The sequence below is a fragment of the Telopea speciosissima genome, chromosome 2 (genome assembly GCF_018873765.1).
Source record: "Telopea speciosissima isolate NSW1024214 ecotype Mountain lineage chromosome 2, Tspe_v1, whole genome shotgun sequence".
Taxonomy (NCBI): Eukaryota; Viridiplantae; Streptophyta; class Magnoliopsida; order Proteales; family Proteaceae; genus Telopea; species Telopea speciosissima.
Window position 1 is genome coordinate 1,012,245 of NC_057917.1, and position 18,315 is coordinate 1,030,559.

At 39.1% G+C, this 18,315-nt stretch overlaps 1 protein-coding gene across 1 annotated transcript; it reads left to right on the forward strand.

The window, feature by feature from the left end:
* The first annotated feature begins 10,243 nt into the window (after positions 1-10,243).
* On the forward strand, positions 10,244-10,854 carry LOC122653102 (glucan endo-1,3-beta-glucosidase 8-like). The gene is made up of 2 exons (XM_043847029.1): positions 10,244-10,281; positions 10,497-10,854. The coding sequence occupies exons 1-2, from the start codon at positions 10,244-10,246 to the stop codon at positions 10,852-10,854; spliced, it is 396 nt and encodes a 131-aa protein (XP_043702964.1).
* The last annotated feature ends 7,461 nt before the right edge of the window (positions 10,855-18,315 follow it).

The following is an 18,315-nucleotide window of genomic DNA, read 5'->3' on the forward strand; positions in this document are numbered from 1 at the left end:
CCCAGGTTTATCTCCAACGACCCCCCGTTCTAATTAGCTGGATTCCCCATCTATATCTCTTTCCATATTCTCCAATTAAGTAATCAAATTAAAAATAAATATTCTTATATTACGATTATGCCCCCCCCTCAATCTCAACGGAAGGAGTATTCTTCTCGTAATCTCGCCATCCTACTCTCTAGGGCCTAACTGTCATTTCGGAGAAAAGACAAAGACATATAGCTGGCACATCCTTCGTCAATGCCCTGGCTGTCTTGTTCCCTTTTTTTTGTTGCCTTAAAAAATTTTAGTTTCCTTTTTTGCTATTAAAAGTTTCTTCCCCCTCCTATCTTCACAAACAAATAGATTCCCTTAATTATATTATGGGAAGCAGTTTTGTGTAGGGGAGTGTGGCCTAAAAGAGATCTCTAGCTACCACCTTGTTTTAAAGGGATTTTTATCGTCTCAATTACACTCTCTCAATAACATTTCAAGTACATATATGCAATGAAGACACGTGGCGTTAAATGATCTGACGGTCTTCATTAAAAATCCTAATTTATCTTTCATTTGGTTCAGAATCGAAAGTTTCCCTTTCCCTCCATTCTCTCTTCGTCTCTGTTCTCTCTAGACGACGAACTGAACTTGTGCTCCACGGTGGACTCCTCCTCTTCACGATGACGACGACCTGACCAGACTCACCGTAAACTGCATCCTCACGCCGGCGTTCACCTTCCTCGTGGTTTTCGTTTTTAAATCCCTAACTCTCTGCCATAATTCCAGGCGTTCATCTTCCTCTCACGAACGAAGCTCTCTACCACTGGTACTTCAAGAGGTAAATGGGAGTATTTCTAAATCCCCAACTTCCTCTCCTCGTTCATCTTTTTCGCACAAACGAAACCCTAACCCATTCTGACTTTGGGTTTGTTTTGCAGACCCTCATCTGCAAACTCCTCTCCCGCAAGGCGCTGGAGGTGACGATGACTCCTCTTCTCCACACGCCAGGTATCGCTGCTATCTCTCCCTCTCACTTTCTTTTTTTTTTTTTGCCATTAAGCATGGCGTTTATTTTGCAGACCAAACTCTATCTCCTCTCCTCCAAGACAGCGGCGGTGACTACGGCGACTCCTCTTTACACTCCAGGTATCCCCATGACTCCTTTCCTTCGATCTCTGTTACCTTTACATTGCCTCTTTGTTTGTGTTTTGTGTTTTTTTTTTTTTTTTTTTTTTGTTGTCATTGTGTCGATTTGGAACCAAATCAATCAGTGATTATTTAGTGGATTCTGAGTGGTACTTCTGTGGGTTCAGAAGTGAAGACCTGGTGGATTCCTGTTCTGGTTTTTCTTTTTTATGTTTCCCTTTCTATCATTCAAGCAAGGTTCAGGTTAGATTTGTTAGTTTCTAAACCCGATGGCTATAGTGTTTTACCTGAAATTACAGTTTCAGATTTGCTTCCATCCTTGATTCTAGCTTCTGATTTGGTTATTGATTGTTTCTTGCCATACCTGAATACAGTTTATCTCTATCTCTGTTTTCAGTCTCTTTTAGATTTAAAACTTTCCATCAATTTCTGGTTTTTCCTGGTTCATGTCAAATTTTGTGTCGATTTGGTAGAAGATAGAACGTAAACTTGATAGAAATGTTAAACCTTTAAGACAAAGTTCAACTTTTGTCACGTTAAGAAGGAAAATTGATTTAAAGTGGGACAGCAATTCTCTAGTTTGGAGGTCTTTATGTCATTGTGAAAAAGCACATAATAGATTTGGAAACCTGTATATTTTGGCATCATCATCAGTAGCAGTTTTAGTTTGACTTGCTATTGCTAACTGCTTCCATGTCCATGCATTTTGAAACGTCCTTAGAAAATGCCAGATTCACGAGGCTGTACAAGAAAAAGAAAAGGGACTGGATGCTTTAGGCAAGTTACTTATATGGACTGATAGACACCTCATATAAAAACTAGACACGGTAATAAAGTGTCTATTAAATGTGGAGTCTTGGAGAATTTGTTCTTATCATATTAACTGTGGTTTAATTTTGTTTGTTTGCAGGGATTGCTCTGTTAAACTGTTGAGGAATTCCCTGAAAGTCTTGCGAACCCATACTCAAAGAGGTTCTTATGGGCAGAGAGCACTCCAAGAGGGCCTACTTGGTCTTATGTGGATGACATAGTTCTTAGGGAGAATTATTACAAGCGTCCTATGAAGAAGAGTACTCCAAGGGGCTTGAAACTTATTTTCCTGGTTTCATAATTCTTAATATGGGCAGACCAATTACCAATTGAAGAACCGTTATATGTACTTCATCTTGTAAAATTTTTTATAAATGGTTGATATGTGAGGATTGAGTTCCTTTTTTGTCTAGTTTGTGTGACTAGGAAATTCAAGTGATCACATATATATCCTTGCTATACTAGTAGTAGGGGAAAGTAGTGGGGCTTATGGAACGAGAGACCCCTCATTGAGTATCATCCGTTTTTGGTAGCTAGAAAAATTCCATTTTTTGGTATGATGACAAAAGACTGCTTCACCCACTCATGTTAGTGGTGGAAAGATGATCCCTTCTAAAAAGAATACCACCTTAAAAAACAAGAAATTAGATATAGATGATCATTATTACTCCACACTAAATGAGCCTTTAAAATCAAGAACCTCATATCTGTCCAAACTCATGTCATCAACTAAGCACATCTAAGTGACTGACTTGCTGTAGTAATTGACCTGATTCATGACTCACTCGATCCATTCTCCAAGAGTTGATACACTGCTATTACCACCCAAAGTTGGGAACATGACCATACATGAAATTTCTAATGTGCACTTAATAAATTTGTTAGCTGTGCTTGCAAACTTTCATTCAAAGAAAAGACATTCAAAAAACCTTGCGCTGCAATTGAGGCTAATAACCCATGGCTCAGGCTAAAGCCTTCCTCCCCTTTTTCTTAGAGGCTGCAGCATCACTTTCTTTTTTCTTTCATTATCTACAGCACCACCCAGTTATTGGAGTCTGAGAGTGTGACTTGAAGCATCGAAACCTACAATATAAAACCAAGGTTAATAAAAGTCAATTTTTAAGAGCATGAATGTAGGGAAAGCTAGAAGTAAAGTCAATTTTTAAGAGCATGGATGTAGGGAAAGCCAGAAGTCAAGTCAATTTTTAAGAGCATGGATGTAGGGCAGCAAAAGGATGTATTTTTTAGGATGCAAATACTCTTTAAATCAAGCTAGAGTGAAGGTAATTTATTGGACACAAATAGCTACAATCAATATCAAAAGCAATATGGCAAAGCATATTGAATGGAGGGTTTTATTTTAAACCCCAAAAAATGTAAGCGTTCAAGTCACTGAAAAATGTAAGAGTACCATAGTGTAAACTCACAACATAGCTGTTAGTATTTTAGGGGCATTCATACCCAAACTCATGTCATCAACTAAGTACATCTAAGTGACTGACTTACCATGCAAAACAGAACCAATAACAGGTCCAGAACTTGATATACGTAGTCTCCAAATATATACTTGACCACCCACCCTTCACCCCACAATTCCATAACACAATTCGTAGTTGGAAACAGAACCAATGTAACTAACCTCTCCTCTCCCTCTCACCTAACAACTAACCACCAATCAACAATATGCCTATCAACACCTTGAAGTCATCTCTAATAATAAAGAAGAGCACCGAAATTACTCCTCGAAGACCAAAAATCAAGAAAGAAAAATTTAGTCCTAAGGAACAAAGAGACTGTTCTTCCCCTTTATCAAGGATCAAATACTCCAATCATACAACAACAAAGAAATATATCACCAGAGTTTAGAGATATAACAATATCTAGTGACATGTTAAACCACAAAGATGTGATTAGACACAATAAAAGCACATCCAACAACTATAAAAGAGTTCAAGAGAGTACTAAGTACTCCAATCATACAATAAGAAAGAGTTTCATCGAAGGAAAAATATATTCTTGTGCCATATCTATAAAATTCCCCACCAACTCAGCTGTATAGACAATTCAAGAGAGAAAACAATATAATAATAAAGGTCTATTCAAAAGGAGAAAAAAACCAAGAGAGGAAAAAAAAACCAGCAAATTAAACAGGACAGAGCTGAAGGAATACTAGTAAGAAACCAGCAAAATCTTCTTCCTCTCCAATACTAACCATCAATCGAAGGCCAAAATAAAATATATTGATCAACCATTTGGTTCATGAATCAGCAGGTGCAGAAGGTAAAGAAGACTGGGAGGCAAATTGATCAACATTCACCTGCACATGAAGCAACTAAACATAAATATGAACTAACGTTGCCAGGAATTGATATCTGTAGTAATTAGTACGCTTTTCAAGAAACAGTTACTTTGCGAAAGCAAAGGTAAGGCTGCATACATTATGACTGTCCAGACCCTACGGTGGCAGGAGCCTAGTGCACTAGGTAAGTGGTGTACATAAATGAGGGTTCTCTTACAATGGAGGTGTTTATTTAGGATTGGTTATTCAGCAGCATCTGTGGGAAAGATCAAAGGACAGAGATGAAAAAGCTATGTTTGGTATGCATTCTGAAATTCTAAAAATAGTGAAAATTATGATTTCAGAATGCATTCCAAGAATGCATACCAAACGCAACCAAGTATGGGTTGCATCAAAGCTAGGCACCAAAACTCATTAAAAGTTAAGAGCAGCCTCAATGAAAGATTTGGTTGAGTCCCTTAAACTCTAATACAATGCCCCATAAGGAGAAGATTTGGTCCTTAACCAAAGGTACATTGCTTGCCTATTCAATTTGGCAGATGAGAAACAAACTCCTATACAACAAGGTTAAGGGAATCCACATTAAATATTTGGGTCTTAAGTGGTCAGGGGAAGTTTATACAAGCTATTTCTTTGGTAAAGAAGATATGGAGGTAGCATAGCAAATGTCTAAAACATGCATAATAACTTTCAGGAAAAGAAAAAAAAATCTTTCGGAAGCAGTTTTCCTTCAGCCACAGAGAAGGAGGTACGTCAGTGATGAAAACCTATCCCTGTAATAACAGGGGAAGGGTAATTTGCCCATTTTCCCTATAATAGAAATAATAATGGTGGTAGATTTGTGGGTGTTTTCTTCTCCCGCGGAGATGGAATACTTTCCCCATAACATTCTCATAAGCATGCCACTTAGTCTTAAAACACAAAAAAATTATGTGACGCTTTGATGACTTATTAAGGTTGTATAATATGGAAATACTAAAGACAAGGATTTGAATGGAATGGGTTACCTTCTATTGATATGGAGATGTCCATATATACAAGAGATACAAAATTCAAATACCCAACATAGTCCTAGGATCAAGTTATACAAATCAACATGATTCCTAAGATCAAGTTATTCTCAACTATCCTAGGCCTAGAATCAAGCTATACAATGAATATACAATCAATCATCCTAGTCAGCAGATTATGAAGACTCATACGGTAATATGACTCAACTTCAGTTTAAATAATTTTTAGTTTAACATAATAAAATGCAGAAAGTTTTCTTACAACTGCATGTAGTACTGTAGGGTTCAGCCACCATCCTAGGGTCCTAAAACATTCCCCTATTGTTGCGCAATACCCTCTGTCGCCCATCTGAAGGCGGCCATGATTAAGGATTCCCCTTGACCGTGGCTGAAGGAAAACTCGATCCTAAAAAATCACAAATCTTATTTGATTAATTACTTGATTATATCATGAGCCAGGAAAAACCAGAAATTGATGGAAAGTTTTAAATCTAAGCCATCGGGTTTAGAAACTAACAAATCTAACCTGAACCTTGCTTGAATGATAGAAAGGGATACATAAAAAAGAAAGAACACAAAAAAAAAAAAAAAAACCAGAACAGGAATCCACCACGTCTTCACTTCTAAATAATCACTGATTGATTTGGTTCCAAATCGACACAATGGCAACAAAAAAACAAAAACACAAAACACAAACAAAGCGGCAATGTAAAGGTAACAGAGATCGAAGGAAAGGAGTCATGGGGATACCTGGAGTGTGAAGAGGAGTCGCCGTAGTCGCCGCCGCCGCTACCTTGGAGGAGAGGAGATAGGGTTTGGTCTGCAAAATAAACGCCATGCTTAATGGCAAAAAAAAAAAGAAAGTGAGAGGGAGAGATAGTAGCGATACCTGGCGTGTGGAGAAGAGGAGTCGTCGTCGCCTCCAGCGCCTTGGGGGAGAGGAGTTTGCAGATGAGGGTCTGCAAAACAAACCCAAAGTCAGAATGGGTTAGGGTTTTGTTCGTGCGAAAAAGATGAACGAGTAGAGGAAGTTGGGGATTTAGGAATACTCCCATTTACCTCTTGAAGTACCAAGGGCAGAGAGCTTCGTTCGTGAGAGGAAGATGAACGCCTGGAATTATGGCAGAGAGTTAGGGATTTAGAAACGAAAACCACGAGGAAGGTGAACGCCGGCGTGAGGATGCAGTTTACGGTGAGTCTGATCAGGTCGTCGTCATCGTGAAGAGGAGTCCACCGTGGAGCACAAGTTCAGTTCGTCGTCTGGAGAGAACAGAGACGAAGAGATAATGGAGGGAAAGGGAAACTTTCGATTCTGAGCCAAATGAAAGATAAATTAGGATTTTTAATTTAGACCGTCAGATCATTTAACGCCACATGTCTTCATCACAGGTGTGTACTTGAAATGTAATTGAGAGGGTGTAATTGAGACGATAAAAATCCGTTTTAAAGAGGAGAGAGATAGACTTAGGCTGCGTTTGGTAACGGTCTGAACAAAGAACGCCTTTTCTTGATTAGAAATGTTCTTTTGCGTTCTTGGTCTGGAACGGTGTTCTGAGATAAAAAATGACCGTTTGGTAATGGTCTCAAGAACGCGTTCAGAACGAAAATGGTGTTTGGTAAAACCTGTTCTTCCAAATTTGATTTTAATTACAATAAAGCCATTTCCTTCTAAATTATACCAAAAAAATATTTGTAAAATCATTTTCTGTTACCAACCTTAGCATAAAACTAAAATATCTCATTAACATAACCGAAGCAATTATAAAAATATGTCAAATTTCAAAGATGCCTTTAAAAATTGGGTTTTTATGTGGATTAATGCCATAACTGACTATGCTATGAACATTTGAATAAAAAGGGCCTTGGTGGATTCGAACCACCATCCCCTTGGAACATACTCATGTTCCAAGTGCTCTATCAATTTGAGCTAAAGACCTATCAAGTAGTATTCAATCAGTGGAGACAAAAGGGTATTTCAGCAGCTAAGATGAACCAGGGAAAGAAGCACTCAACAGATGAATTTGGCTTTAAGTTCTAAGCACCAATAGATCAAAGAAGCACACAACAGATGAATTGAGATAACAATATGATGGGAAAATGATTCAAGTAAATACTGAGCAGCACACCCATTTACTTGTTAACAAATGTAAAGAAAAGTATTGACTTGTCTAGCAAATATTAGGTTAAACAATAGTATAATCCATTCACATACTTCCCCCTTGCATACACCCATTCACAACAGTAGTCGATCTTAACTGGGACTTAACCACATCAAACATTAACCATTTGCACTTTACTTGATCGCAGCCTCTATCTATTCAAGGTTGGGTGAAGAAAAGGCAGATCTCTTGAGCTATGTAAGTTACATAAAGTGTATTACAGTTTTTTTTTTTGGGTAAAGAAGTGTATTACAGTTTATAACTAAGTTATGAAGTAACTTTCTGCAGATTTAATCGATGGTATATATAAGAACTATTTTACAATGATTGGAGCATATGGTACCCTCTCAATACAATGATGGCTGCCTCTGGGGATGAACATGGTCAAGAAAGAACTTACCATAGTTGAATCTTTATTGCTGTACCATAACATGTTCTTTATTGGAGCATATGTTATCCAAACTCTCCATTGATGGCTGCCTCTTTGGATGAACAAGGTCAAGAAAGAACTTACCATAATTGAATCTTTCTTGCTGTACCATGACTTGTACTGAGTTGGTTTTAAATTTAACTCTACATGACTGTTGGGTATAGCATTACCTTATATTGTTCCATTTAGTCATCCCAGATTGGGGGTTATGGTCTAGAAACAAGTTTTGCTATCAGATGACTATATTTATCTGTCCAGTTAAGCATCTTGGATTATGGACTCTGATTCTGTGATATGGATCATTGAGCAGAGGAACTGGAGGGAGAATTAAGCTTATATAGTGCATGAGACCCAGGAAGTGGTCATTTTTGGTGTACCTACATAAACTAGAAACAGTATGAATAGAATACGATACTACCTTTAGAATTGAACATTATTGATTCTTGCTTCTTGGTTGAAAATAGGAATAGCCTAAAACCACTGATGTACATTACATATATATATATATATATATATATATATATATCTTGAAGAGCTATAATTTGTTCCATCTGCTAAGTTTTTGTTTCGTCATTTCATAGGCCTGGAAGCTCTACCAAGAAGGAATTGCATTGGACTTAGTGGACCCTAGGCTTGCCGAGTTCAATCATTATGAGACAGCAATGTGCATTCAGATGGCATTGTTATGTCGTCAGGCATCTATGGCTGAGAGACCAGATATGAGTTCAGTGAGGTTGTAAGTAATAAGTTTACATCAAGAGAATCAGGTCTGAGTGAATGACCCAGTGATCAAATGCTCAACTAGAACCTGACCCAATTACTAAATTGGGTCTGTGAGTTGAAGACAGAGACAGAGCTCAAAGTTGTGATACATAAGTGTGGAGGTAAGATAAGAGATTAAGAGGGTTTGGACTTTGGAGTTTGGACCTCATGGTTGAAATCTGGGGTTAATTTAATGACTAATGAAGGATTCGCTGACTCCTTCTTTGTTCAATAAAGTGGTTTGATTTAATATAGGTTTTCAGTTCAATTGGATTACAGTTACAGAGATAATTGGAGCATTAAGCAGTGTGACTTGCAACTGTTGGTTGGTAATAGAGAAGGAACCTCAATTTTCTTCTTGATAAAGAAGGAACTTATGCTGTAGTTTGGGTTTTCCATTACATGAGGATGGGACAATGATAAAGGTGATTTGAGTATGGATCTACGATTCTGCTCCTAATGCATACCCAGCCAATCAGAAGCTTAAAACAAGCATCAGAAGGGTATGTTATGATGAATACATGGATATATTGGATTGTTAGTACAGAACAAAGAGTCATTTTTTCATAATTCTAAACCAAACCTCACATCTATGCTTCATAACATAAATAAATGGACTTCTGATTTGCACCTTTGGCCTTCCGATTTCAGCAATACTACAAGTGTTGCCACTACCCCCCCCCCCCCAAAAAAAAATGCTCCTATTACTCTTGAAATCATCACCTTTCAGCCCGTCATAGACAACAGTTTTGCTCTGTGTCAATTCTAATGTCTTGGATATACTATGCAACTTTCATGATTAATTGTTTATAAGACAAAACAATGATTAGAAAGGGAAAGAGAACTGAACTTTCAAATATATCGAGGAGATATATCTAGGTTTCTAGGATCAAACATCATAATTACCACGTACCCATAAAAAGAAGAAGAAAAAATTTTAACACCACCTACTAATCCAAATCCGGTTATTAATTCTTGTTTCTTTGAATCATGCTATGTACCGAACACTCAAACGAAGTACAAAGAATATGAACCATGTTCATGTTTTAAAAAACAATACATGATAGATGGGTTGGTTAAGAAAGAGAACATAAAGTAAAACTGGCAAAAAAAAAACAGAACAAGGAGAAAGGAAGAGTATAACAACAACAGGAGGCGTAAAATCTGACACAAAAACAGATTACATCAAAGGATAGGACCCCAAAATTCAATGAGTGCCTGACCAGCAACCCCCCCCCCCCCCAAAAAAAAAAAAAAAAAAACCTACAAGCAAGCTCATCCGCTATTGAGTTCGCCAATCTCCTCCTCCAAGTAAAGGTGAACTCCCCTTGGGAAGATGATTCAGCTATAGTCACTGGTTGGATGAGGAAAGCCTCTAGTTAGCCTTGGTGTTTATACCCACCTTATTTGTTTCATCAATCACATTGCTTCCTAAGAGAATACCTCATACCTCATTCCAGTAGAAGCCAAAGTCAGTAAATGAGATAGCCAATGATCTAGCCAAGCAAGGAGTAATCGCTAATAAGTCCAAAATTATGTAGTGGGGATAGTTAAGACTTCTGAGAGTTTCTTGTTATATAACTTCTGTCCGCTTTGAATAGCCCTATGTGAGCTTACTAGTTTTAACACAAATTCAAGGCTGAAATACTCCATGGATTGGCCTACTAACAACCCTTGCTTAGTGAACAAGTGCCTAGTGCACTTGGTAGCTTGTGGTGCATAAAAGCCCATTGCTACCTCTTTATATTGTTGCTTCCTTCTCGGTATTGTTCTTTGAGATTGTTTTTTTTTTCTTTCTACTTCTTCTTCTTCATTTTAATCCATTCTATCTTGAGCTTCTTGTCCTTTTCCTTTTCTACTTGATGGGTTTCTTTGTTTTCAACAAAAATCATTAAAATTTGCAGGTATGTTGCTGTGGGCAATGAACCCTTCCTCCAGACATACAATGGCACCTTCTCACTAGTCACCCTGCCTGCCTTGCAGAATGTTCAGAAAGCCTTAAATGAGGTTGGGCTTGGAAACTGTATCAAAGCAACTGTTCCATTCAAAGCTGATATCTACAATTCCCCTGTTTCAAAGCCAGTCCCTTCTGCTAGTGACTTCAGGTCAGACATACGTGAACATACAATTGAAATAGTTCAGTACCTCAATGAGAATGATGCCCCTTTCACTGTTAATATCTACCCATTCCTTAGCCTCTATGGCAATGAATACTTCCCTGTGGACTATGCTTTCTTTGAGGGGTCAGACAATGGAAACTAGTCCATTGTGGACAGAAAATATCCAATAGCAATGACTACATCACATGCTTCCTAGACATTTCAGGATGTTCAGGACAATTACCAATTCTGGAATTGATATAAATGATATTATGAATCAATTGTAGGAGTTATAATGATAGTTTCTTATTTAATGTTATTTCTCCAGGCCTCTGGAACATGTTGTAAAAAATACAGTAGCAGAAATAATAGCAATAAAAATGGAAAAAGAAATCCTAACAAATTAATAACAAAAATAATAAAAATGCAAGTCAAAAGATGAGTGGCAAAACTATTCAACCAACTGTCCCAACTTATGATTCAATCTACAAAACTATTCCCCATGAAAAGCTATAGTGCAAGCAATTCCTGCACCTTGAATTTACTGATCAGAGACAGAAGAGAGTAAACCAGAAAACTCCAACTTCTCAAAATTTACCATGGAATCATCTAGAGGCATACCAACTTGTAAAATCAAAACCATTTTTATTTGTCATCCATATTGTAATGCATCAAAATGGGAAGCAAAGGGGAAGCAAAGGGGTGCTGATCCGTTATAGCAGGAAAAAAATTTAAAAGAAAAAAAAGTAGACTACACTAGATTTGAGATATAAAATTACCTGAGACAAAATGGAAGGCAAAGGGGTGCTGATCCGTCTGTTGTTTTCGGTTGTAGGGTCCAAATCCACTTCCTGAGACAAAATTGAAAAAAATTTGGATCAGTCTTCCATAATCTCCACACAGAGAAGGTGAGAGGGAGAGTATGAGAGGGAGAGACAGAGAGACAGAGAGAGGAAATGAACCAAAACAATGACACAAAGAGAGTATATGAGAAGGAGAGAGTGAGACAGAGAAAGGGAAAGAGTGAGAGAGAAGTGCAGAGAGTGAGACAGAGAAAGGGAAAGAGTGAGAGAGAAGTGCAGAGAGTGCGAGAGAGAGAGAAACAAAGAGAGGGAAACAATGCTACCAGCATGCGAGAGATAGAGAGGGAGAGAGAGCGAGAGAGAGTGAGAGATCTCACCTAGGGTTGCAGATTGAGCCCTTCCTCGTCTCCCAAATTCGTGGTAGCAGAGCGAGAGAGATGTGAGAGTTGTGTTTTTTCTCCAAAAATACTCGTGTTTTGTTGTCACGCCCCTATTCCAGACAAGGAATATAATATCATATAAAGGGTGACTAGGACGACGCGTGTCATCCTACTAAACCGCCCGGATCACTGACACAGTGTCCCAACGCACAGTCATATCCAATATTAACATAATATAATATTAGAATGCAGAAAAGAGGAATATTACATTCCAAGGATCAGTAGTATTGCGAAGCGTATAAATCGAATAGTTACAAGATGTTCAAGGCTAGATGATAAATACAAGAATTAGTTACATTTCCAATGACCATCTAATAACTATCAAAAATGGTATTACGAGAAGTATTTCACCATAGGCCTTAGCCTCAAAAGTGATCAAAAAGGGATCGAGTCCCGAATATCCTCACGGCCCGTAGGCACAATCATCGCAAGGACACCCGTCGCCATGTTCCTCAAACACGGCCTCCGGTTCCTCCTCACCGATCTCATCGTATCCCGAGGGCTGAACTCCAAGTCCGCGAGATATCCGTCACCGCACCATAATCTAAAAAGTGTGCGCACGAGGGGTTAGCTCCACGAGCCAGTGAGGGGGATGGGGATGCACAAACACGCAATTCACATAGTCCAATGATGCATGCACATGTTAAGTCCATTTTTCCACCTAACACACAACTAAGTCAATGGCATATGCTATCGTGACAACTCGGAGACACTGTGGGTCACTTAACTTATCGCCACAATGAAACCTCAATTGTCACGTGGGACCTACGCCGATCGAAGCCTCCAAGACCACTCGCAGTGCGACCCCGATAACCAATACTACCATGATGGCCTCTCCCACCTCCACAGAATCCGTGTGCACCGATTACCCAACACCTAAACCCTGTTGGTAAGGGTCGTAGCATAAGGGTGTGAAATCCTAGCCACAATATACTACATGCAAGTCCTATCGTCCCGAGAGGTAATCCGGCGCATCAACTTTTCATCCGGTTTAGTGCCCGGTTACACAAGACGGCACGGCCAGCCATACGATTCAACATGACATTCAACAAATTTCTTCATAAATGTATATAGTGTTCGGGGTTCCGCACCGTACCCACCGCACCGAGACCCATCAAGGTACAACATTACCAATCAACATTATAACACATAGATATAAAATTATGCAATATGCGTAAACATGCTTATTAATTATAATGAGTACATAATATATAGTGCAATAATAATAACAAGCCCAAACAACCAAACCCACTCACTACGTATACGCCAAGCACCACGATTATCGATTGTCGCCTCGATCAAGCAATAAGCCACAAAAGTGAATATATTAACCTATACAAAGAGTGGAATAAGGTTACACGAGCGAAAGGAACGGATCCCCAAAAAGTCTCCCATAAACACTTAAGTATAAGGTCTCGTAGACGAAGTGGTTGCAGGAGTGGTTTTATGCCCAAATTCCTGCAACCACATGTAAATCCTAGGAAACCGGGGTTCGGGACAGCTTTTAGTCAAGGTCGGATGCGATGTGGTTTCGTAAAATCTGAATCCGAGTGTAAACCGAGCTTCACAGGGGCTCGTGACAATTTTTGTCAAGGTCGGATGCGATGTGGTTTTTAAAATCGAATCCGAGTGTAAATCCGACCTTCACGTAATCCTTCTGAAGGTAATTTCAGGGTGGTTTCTTGCGTGTCCGAAACCACCGTAAACCCTCACACCTTCGGATCCAAAATCCGAAGGATTCCCTCCAAGGACCCCATTTCAAGTGGTTTTAAAGCACAAGGACTTCTAGAAAACTCCATCCTAAGCTCATTAGGGTCCAACCTTAAATCTCCCAAATGGCAATGAGAACCCTCACATTAGAGCTCATAATGGAGTGAACTAACTCCACCATAGCTTGGCTTTAAAGCTCCATCTACTCCCTAGGTTCCAAGAGAAATCTAGGTCAATCTCTCCCATTACCCAACCCCTTTTAAAATCCAAAATAGAAGAAGGAAGAAGGTTCAATAGCTTACCTTCCCCCAAGATGAGAGCTCCACGATTTATGGCCCAAGAGATGGGGTCTCCACCTTCCTCCAAGCCTCTCTCTCCTTCCTCTTTCTCTTCCTCTCCTCTTTCTCTCCTCTTTCTCTCCTCCACGATTTAGGGTAGAAGAGGGTGATGAAGGAGAAGTGATGTTCTCTCTCTCCCTCATGGACTCATTTATAATAAATGGGTATATGGGTACCTCTAGTCAAATGGGTCATGAGGCCTAATGGGTCAACCCATTAGTCCTATGTGGGTAAGTGGATGGAATAACCCATCATTGGGTCAATAGGTTAAATGGGCCTGCCCACAACCTCAATTAGGGAAAAGCCCATTCTTAGATGGGTTCATATGAGATGGGTATAAGTCCCCAATGTACTTCCTAAAGGTACGCGGGACCCGAACTTAAATTGTTCCCTTCTCTCATGAAATAGCTCGGGCGGTTCAAGCCCGGACCCGCACTTCGAGGTTACCAAGGGAAGAATAATTAATAAGTCTTGAGGCTAGAACTTACTTTTCCCCCGTCATGGTTTATTACCCATGACCCGAACAGCTTCGCCACGGCAATGCTAAGCTCATCACCGAACGAATTATCCAACTCGAGGTGACGGTCCAGGATGCTCTCTCTCCGAACTCCTCGCTTCCGGCTGGTACTTGGAGGGTAGTCGACGAAGTCGCCGTCAACGAACTTTCCCCCAGGCGGTTGAGGAATCTTTCCTCCACGAGCAAACCCGTCTGTGGTCAACGATTTTGTAGCTAGGTTTGACCATCATGGAGAACAGGTCACCAGCATACATGGCAGCGGTATCTACACGTCACGAGAAGAAATGATATTTAATTATATCCCGGGGTACGGGTATAACATTTGTGACTTTGTTCGTTGCGTCTTGTTCTTTGTTCTTTGCAGACCGTCTCTGAGACGGTCTGTAAAGAACGTTCTTTTGGTGCTCAAGACCTCCGGTCCGTTCTAAAAGAACGAAAAAATGAACTGCAAAGCCAAACACTTTTTCATATTTTTTTGTTTTTTTTTAACAAAAGAACAGTTTAGAACACTGTTCTGAACGTTACCAAACGCACTCTTATGGGAGTGTTGGCATAGGCCACACTCCTGGACAGAGATCTTTTTCTCTTATAATATATTATTATTTTTTTATATTAAGGGGGCGATTTTCATGCACGGTCATGTATAAGAGGAATCTTTAATACTAGATTTTAGTAACCGTTAGATCAAATTGTTTTAATCTGAATCGTCCAAGAATAAAGTAATAATATATATTTGTCCTATACGGTTACTCTCTCAAATACGTCTCTACAAGACTTTTTATTTATCAATAATGAATAAAAAAAAAGGAAACAAGGACGGTTAGAGAAAAAAGGGGAAAACAATTCGATCTCTTTTTTTTCTCTTCGGCCTGCGATTTCTGCAAATTATCCGATCTCTCTCTTCTTTTTCTTTTCACTGGGTCGAACCCTAGAAGGGGTTAATCGAAGTTTCAGAGGAAATAAAAGGGGTGGTGGGCGCGGAATCGACAGTGGTTTTTTTTTTTTTTTTTTTTTGTAAATCTCAAATGGGTTGGGTGATTTTCAGTGAAAATTGAAGAGGCCTTTCGTCTTCCCATTGTAAGATTTCTACAAATTATCCGACCTCTTTCTCTTCTCTTTCTCCTTTTTTTTTTTTTTTCTTTTCACTGGGTCGAACCCTAGAAGGGGTTAATCGAAGTTTCAGAGGAAAAAAAGGGTGGGAATCGACAGTGGTTTTTTTTGTGGGTAAAACTCAAATGGGTGGGGTGATTTTTAGTGAAAATTGAAGAGGTTATTTATTTATTAATTTCCAATCCCTCCACAAATCACGCATACATCCTCCAAACTCAGGCAGGAGCGTCGCTTTACCTTCTCACCGATCAATGCTCGCTACTAGCAGTTTAATTCTGTTCAAAAACTCCGACTGCACCCCACCCTTCCCTACCCTGCAACTCCCCCTCCCTTGCTTCCATCACTGTAAATAGCCTTTTATGGAACTTCAATGTCTAAGAATAAATTACAACATAATTTCAAAGCCCACTATTTAAAATTGCAACAGAATGGACTCCAGCAACCATCGGTGGCTCCTTTGCCTCCGCTTGTGGTCTTAATCGGGAGCAACCCGGCCATAGGCTTTGCTCTGGGATCCGGGTGTTTCAGAGAGAGAGAGCTTAAATCACGAGGACTTGCTCTATAATTGAGAGCAACACATCGGCAGCAGAAATTAGCACTGTAATTCCCAATCAAATATGCTCGGCATCTACACGAAGGAACTTTTTTGAAACCAGCGCCAAAACCACCCTCATGATCCCTGGAGAGAAATTTTTGTCACCAATTTCTTAAGCTGAAGAGTCGAAAAGTGAAGATCCTTCATGATCACATACATGGTTGTTGTAGTTTGATTCTATCATTAATGACTCCAGAACTTGAGAAGAACTCGCCAGCCAGTCAACTCGCCACCCATTGATTCTCCCTCTTCCTGCCACAGGTTTCTAGAGTAAAATAGTTGCAGAGAACGAAACAAAAGAAGAAAAGAAGTTGTTTCGGTTTTTTTTTTTTTTTTTTTTTGTTTGTAATTATTGTATTTTTTTAATTATTATCGATAAATACAAAAGTATTTTACAAGTATTTAAAAAGGTATTGAAAGGTAACCATATAGGAGTTATCTACAATTACTTTATTCTTGGACGGTTCAGATTAAAACACTTTAATCTGACGGTTACTAAAAGCCAGTGTAAAAGATTCCTCTTATACACGGCTGTGCATGAGACTTTTAGCCTTATATTAATTATGATTAGGTTTATATTATGGAACCATTATGCTTATTATTTCACCCAAGTGTTCTACGGATTTGGCTCCTGTCCTGTCGTGGCGGGAGCTGGAGTGTCCAGCACCCACCTACGATGTTGCCACTTGGACAGGAGAACATCCAACGGTCCTATAGCAATACTACCTACTTTAACCCATTTGGCTCCCCTTGTCCTCTCTCATGTACCCGACCGTTCTAGATTCGAATGTCAAAACCAAATAATGAAACCCGTTCCTCTTTCATTTTCTCCCTTTCATCTTCCCCCCTTTCGGGTCTCTCCATTATCTTCTTGAACTTACGACGAAGCCTAGCTGCGGTGAATGTCGAAGCAAGTCAAGAGCTACCATTTTTAATGGCGTACGAAAACAAACATTGAATCCTAGCAACGGCGTCTTTCGTCTTCCCCCTTCCTGAATTGTTATACTTGCCTTTCTATTTGATTCACAGAGATGCGGAAAAGTAGTTTTATTAAAATTGAACTGTAAAGGATAGGGGAGAAGAGATGAAGACCTATACAACTTCAGGAGGAAATGCAGAAGAGCAGAAAAATTGTATTAGGTCTTGATTCAAATGCAATTCAAACTGGATCCTATGCTAGACTTTTTTATATTCTATGTTTGATTGAGATCTTATTACTAGAAAAGGGTGGAAAATGCCTCTTATTTCAAGCATCTTAATTATTAAAAACAAATCAATAATAATAATAATGATTGAACCCATGAATGCAGTCTATCCCCATTTTTTTGCTCTTGAACTTGTGACGAACCCTAGCAATCAGTGGAGGTAATTTGGTCACTGACAAAAGGAAAACGATTTTTAGTTTCATACCTTAAACAATTTGGAGGTTTGATTTTAGGGTTCATCTTCCCCAAATGGTTTAGGGTTTGATTTTCAGTTTCAAACCCTAAAACATTTGGAGAGGATAGGGCATTTTGGTCATTTTATTTTTGAAGTTTGGTGAATTTTTACTAGGGCATTTTGGTCATTAGATACCCTGAAACTAACATCTAATGCTCTAAATTAACGGTACGGACCAAAGTGCTACAAAGTTTTGAAAGAAAGGGAGAGTTTACAGTTAGAAAAGTTGTAAGGGGACATTTAAACAAATGAGTATTTTCAGGGGGGCATTTGACAAAAACAAAACCCTTTTTATTTAATACTTACACGTGCAGCTGTTTAGAGGATCCAAATTCAAATTCGTGTAGGATCGGGCTAGGTGACTTGCATGGGTTTTGCTTTGCAAAATGCATGAGAGAGATGATAGAGTCCAGAAATCAACAAACGAGACAGAGAGAGATGGAAGGCGTTTGCAACTTAAGAATCACCGGAGTTAGTGTAGGCGTTTGCTGTCAATGTTGTTGGGTTTATGGGGATGTTGTGGTGGTGGTGGGGGGTGGTGGCAGTAGTGTAGGAGGAGGTGCGCCAGAAATAGTTGCTGTTGGATTTTGTGTTTTACAAAAAGTAATTTCAAAACTTTCCATTTTTGAAATGTTCTTTTTGAAATTTAAGTTTCAAATATGAAAAACCCT